This window comes from Apodemus sylvaticus, chromosome 10 (genome assembly GCF_947179515.1).
Source record: "Apodemus sylvaticus chromosome 10, mApoSyl1.1, whole genome shotgun sequence".
Lineage (NCBI taxonomy): Eukaryota > Metazoa > Chordata > Mammalia > Rodentia > Muridae > Apodemus > Apodemus sylvaticus.
The window spans coordinates 50,010,286-50,015,445 of record NC_067481.1 but is presented as its reverse complement, the minus strand read 5'-3'; the positions used below and the strand labels follow the sequence as shown (position 1 = coordinate 50,015,445).

Sequence of the window (5,160 nt, the reverse complement as noted above, 5' to 3'; positions counted from 1 at the left end):
TCTGCACATCAAATAACATTATTTAAAAACAGCATTGGATTTAACCCATTTGACATACAAATTAATCATCATATGTAGAATAAATGTCTGAGAAATAACTCAAGTGAGGATTCAAAGTAATTCAAAATGATTCTTTTTAAAATTTAAAAACATTTCACCTTATTAGTATTCTGCATCAGAATGAATTACATTTTGAGGATTAAAACCTATGGATAAGATTTATAGTCATCAATAATTGTGAAGTGAAACAAATGATTAACCCTGTCACTAAAAAGTAACTTTACATCTCTCACACACCTTATATAGTGTAAAATTTACTGTTAAGTATTCAAGTATTTATATTTAAATGGTAATTTTTCTGCCATTGAGGTTGAACAAATCTGTATCAGTTTGAGCTGCAGGGAATAAATATTCACTGGACAAATTCATGCAACATTACAGGTATTGACCCTAGCTGGAGATTTTGAATGATTGTAAACAACCAAATGGAATGAAAATATGTGACCTTTCTTGCATATACTTTACAACTGATGGAAAGATAGTTTAAATCCATAATCAAAGTATTAAGTACATAGGATGTAAGTATAGCATGCTATGAAGCATGGCTGAGGGTCTCACATACGATGGGAAGACAGGGTAAATTTAGCTGTGTACATGACAAGCAATAAAGATTACATATGAATGAGGATGAAAGATATGAAAGGGAAAGGGAGGGGAGGAAGTGATGGGAAAGAGAACCAACAACTCTAAAATGTGCGTTGTGATGAGATTGATCCAGCATTGAATGATGAGAGGAAAGCATGTGGGACCATATAGGATGTACCTCTGACAACTGTGAGATAACAAAAGAGCCTTTGTGTCCCTGATAGGAGCTTTGTTCTTATCCTCATAGCAAGAGAGGTAATCTGAAGAATAAATCAGAAAGCATGTGAAGGAACTCGTCTGTTCAAATGCCACAGAGTAAATGATGCATGTTGAATGAGGAGTGAAAGATAAAAAGACAGGTGAACATGGGTGTGAACTGAGTCTGCTTCTGTATTCCAATAAAGACAAGATGTGATCCTGATGAATGGATAAAATCTCACAGAAAATAATGGATGAAATAGAGAAGAATGGAGAAGAGACTGTAGAATTTGCAACAGCAGTTCAATTTAAGAAAAAAAAATAAATGGATCTAAAATTACAGATTTCTGATGAAAATCTTATTGACTTTGTTGTTCTATGGGAGATTTGAATGGTAGGAGAACAAAGGATGCTTTGGAAAATAATAAAGTGACAGCATGAATTTCACTTGGGGCTCTAGAGCTGGATGCCTGCCATAAATGCAATGGAAGGAAGATGATTGGTTAATGCTGAAGCATAAATCTCTATGTTACAGGGCCATACAGGTCTGATTTTGAAATGATAATATAACACATTGGAGTATATGATATTTTCTTAAAATTTATATTAAATTGTATTGACAAAGTTTATCCAAATTCATCAAGAATATCAAACTATAAAATCTCATAGAGCAAATTGCAAACAACAGTAGAGCGGGAAGCAAGAAAAGAAAAATTAGTTTAATTTTTCATCTCAGTACAAGTGCATAAAACTATTTAGAAAAAAATTGGAGATACATATGTGTATAGAAAAAGATAAGAAAAATAATTAATAATTTCAATGAGTACAAACATTTGAAGTTTTGAAATTATAATTTCTAGGAAGTTGTTTTAGATCCATTGATGTAGAATATATTGCCTAGAAATGTTGATATTTTAATTTAAAGGATTTAATATTTTTGCATTAGGGTGCTGGAGAGGAAGAGTGATAATGAACAACAACACTATCATCACCCAGTTCCTCCTCCTGGGCCTACCAATTCCCTCCAAGCACCAGCACCTGTTCTACTCCCTGTTCCTGGCCATGTACCTAACCACTGTCCTGGGGAACCTCATCATCATTTTCCTAATTCTACTGGACTTCCATCTCCACACACCCATGTACTTCTTTCTCAGCAACTTGTCCTTCTCTGATCTCTGCTTTTCCTCTGTCACAATGCCCAAGTTGCTGCTGAACATGCAGAACCAGGACACATCCATCACCTATGCAGGTTGCCTGACACAAATGTACTTTTTTGATCTTTTTGCAGACCTGGAAGTCTTCCTCCTTGTGGTCATGGCCTATGACCGCTATGTGGCCATCTGCCTTCCCCTTCACTACACCAGCATCATGAGTCCCAGGCTCTGTGTGTGTCTGGTGCTGCTGTCCTGGGTGTTTTCCATGCTGAATTCTACATTGTACACCCTACTCTTGGCAAGATTGTCATTCTGTAAGGACAATGTGGTCCGCCACTTTTTCTGTGACATATCTGCACTGCTCAAGTTGGCCTGCTCTGATATTTATATAAATGAACTTATGATATTTATCTTGGGAGGGCCCCTTGTGGTCATCCCATTCTTACTCATTGTTGTGTCCTATGTACGTATTGTCTTCTCCATTCTAAAAGTTTCATCTACTCGGGTGATCCACAAGGTCTTTTCTACCTGTGGCTCACACCTGTCTGTGGTCTCACTGTTCTATGGGACAATTATTGGTCTCTACTTATGCCCATCACCTAATAACTTTACAGTGAAAAAGGCTTCCATGGCCATGATGTACACAGTGGTGACTCCTATGCTGAACCCTTTCATCTACAGCCTGAGGAACAGAGATATAAAAGAGGCCCTTATAAAAGTTATTACCAAGAAAATATCTTTATAGTGGCAACACAGGGATTTTTACTTAAATTTATCTAGTTAGTGCACTGATATTAATATTACACTATCCTTCCTAGGGAACCGACATATAAGAACATACTGCATAATATTACCATCTGTAAAAGGGAGTTTTCAAAAGTAGTTCAGTTGGGAAAGGGGACCTTGGAGATTCAGTGATGCCATCCTCTGACTTAAATGTGTGATTCCAGATAATCATTAAATAAAAGTCAATGTTTTATCATATTCTATTCCCGACATTCTTTTTATTATTATGGAAAATACATAATAAAATACATGCCAACCACAGTTTCCCCTCCTTCCACACCTCTTTGATTCTCCTCCAAATGGACTCCTCCCTTTCCTCTGATAAGAAGAGATGGCTTCCAATATATGACAATACAAAACAAGATTCGGTAAGAAAAGATAAATGCCCTCATATAGAGGATGACTAAGACAACACAATAACAGGAAAAGACTCTTAAGATTGGGGAAAAGATTCACAAATCAACCTGGTCTCACTATTTGGAGTCCCACACAAACACCAAGCTAACTGTCCTATCATATAGGCAGTGGATCTGGTAGAGACCACTGCAGGACCCCTGCTTGTCTTTTCAGACTTTGGGAGGCCATGTGAACCATTGCTTAGTTGATAATGTGAACTGCGGTCTCCTGGTATATCCCTTCCCCTTTGATTCCTACAATATTTCCTTCCCCTCCAGAAGGTTCCCCCATCCCTAAAGCAAGGAACCCAGTAGGAAACTTGAAATTAAACTATTTCTGCATAATGTCTGGATATGGATTTCTGCATCTGCTCCCATCTGATGAAAGAAGAATTATGTCTAATAATAACTGTACTGTTGCCCTAGCCCTAGGCCCTTCACCATGGTGCTTGTGGGTAGGGGATAAAGAGTAGAATCAATGACAGAAACTCCAGGAGACAGGTGAGTAGAAGCAGACTCATTTATTATAGTGGCGGGTACTGCTTTTATGCCTCTGCGCATGTCCCTTCAATCTGTCACTGCTTGTATCATGCAGCTGGCACCATCAAATTGGCTGTGCTGGTGACAAGCTCTGTCTTTGGTCATCCCTGGGTGTCAGGCAGGTTCTGGTGTTAGGAAATGTGGAAGCACCTGCTGCATGTGCATAGGACATTGCACACTGCTAGTGAGAACATTCTAACTCACTCCTTCTACATATCCATCCTTTTCCTTTTAGAATTTGGCAGCTCAGTGGGAGCCAGAGTTCTGTGTTCTGTCTTTGTTGATGCCATCTTAGCAGGAAACCAGCATAAGGAATCAGGCCTGTTTCCAGGTTGCCCTAGCTATTGGGGTCTTTCTAGTCATTGACTACAAACTCTAGAAGGTCAGCCTCTCTGGAGAACATGCCCAGGTGGAATAGGGCAGTCTATCAGGAGGCCTTTTTTATCCCTGAGAACTATGCCTCTATAACCTCATATGGGGGACCCTGTTCAGGGTATTCTAGGGCCATCAATACTTGGAGCATGGCCTTATTGAGGGAGACATGGGGTGACACACTGTATAAGACACTTAAAGAGAATGATTGCTAAAAACAGAACAGCCCCTAATATTGTGTAAGTGTCCATCAAATAGGTGTCAAAGAGCCTTTTAAGGCCTATACTTTAAGGTCCCATACTTTAGGGATAAAGCTCACTTCAAAGGACATATTAGGGGTTTAGTGAAGTTTAACTTATGTATTTGTTCCCTGAAGATTATAGAATAATTGAGGAAGTTGATGGACCATGTCCTTTTGGTGTAAAGGGCCAATGTCAGTCTATCTGTGGTGGAAATATGTACCTGATAGGGGATCAGGCAGAGAGGACCAAGCCTAGGATCCTCTCTGAATCACAGGCAAGAAGAGACATGTCCTGTTCCCCCTCAAGTTCTTCAGACTACAGGTCAACCAATTCTTGTAAAATATGGATGACTCAGAAAAGATGTTGATTCAGCACCTCCTGTGCCTGTAGGGCATTGGCAGAGAGACACTACTCTGTCTAACATTTCTGCCATTGTCACAGATTGTATTATGGCTATTGTCCACTGTAGTTGCCACCACTACAGCTGCCAAGATGGTGGAAATAATGGTCACAGTGATGCCAACATCATGTTCGACCTCTCCTAGGTATTGTAGTTCACTTTTAGACATCAAAGTGATAGCATGGAAATTAGTTGCATTAATCACAGGTATCTATACCGCAGCAGGTTCACAAAGGAGGATGGCTAATTTGGTGTGGTGGGACAAACACTAGATTGTGAGATGCCAAATCTTTTAAGTTTAGACTTCATTTTAGAGATCCTAAGTTTGAACTCAGATAATTTAACAGGCTGGTATCTAGCATTAGTTTCCAATTTGCCCTCAAACAAAACCTGAGCCTAGCTCCAGTCACCAGGTTATACCCCCAACA

General features: G+C 39.1%; 1 protein-coding gene across 1 annotated transcript; it reads left to right on the top strand.

Annotated features, from left to right (window-relative positions):
• The first annotated feature begins 1,812 nt into the window (after nt 1-1,812).
• Nucleotides 1,813-2,742, top strand: LOC127694641 (olfactory receptor 1468-like). The gene has a single exon (XM_052196189.1). It carries the CDS (start codon nt 1,813-1,815, stop codon nt 2,740-2,742), a length of 930 nt encoding a protein of 309 aa, XP_052052149.1.
• The last annotated feature ends 2,418 nt before the right edge of the window (nt 2,743-5,160 follow it).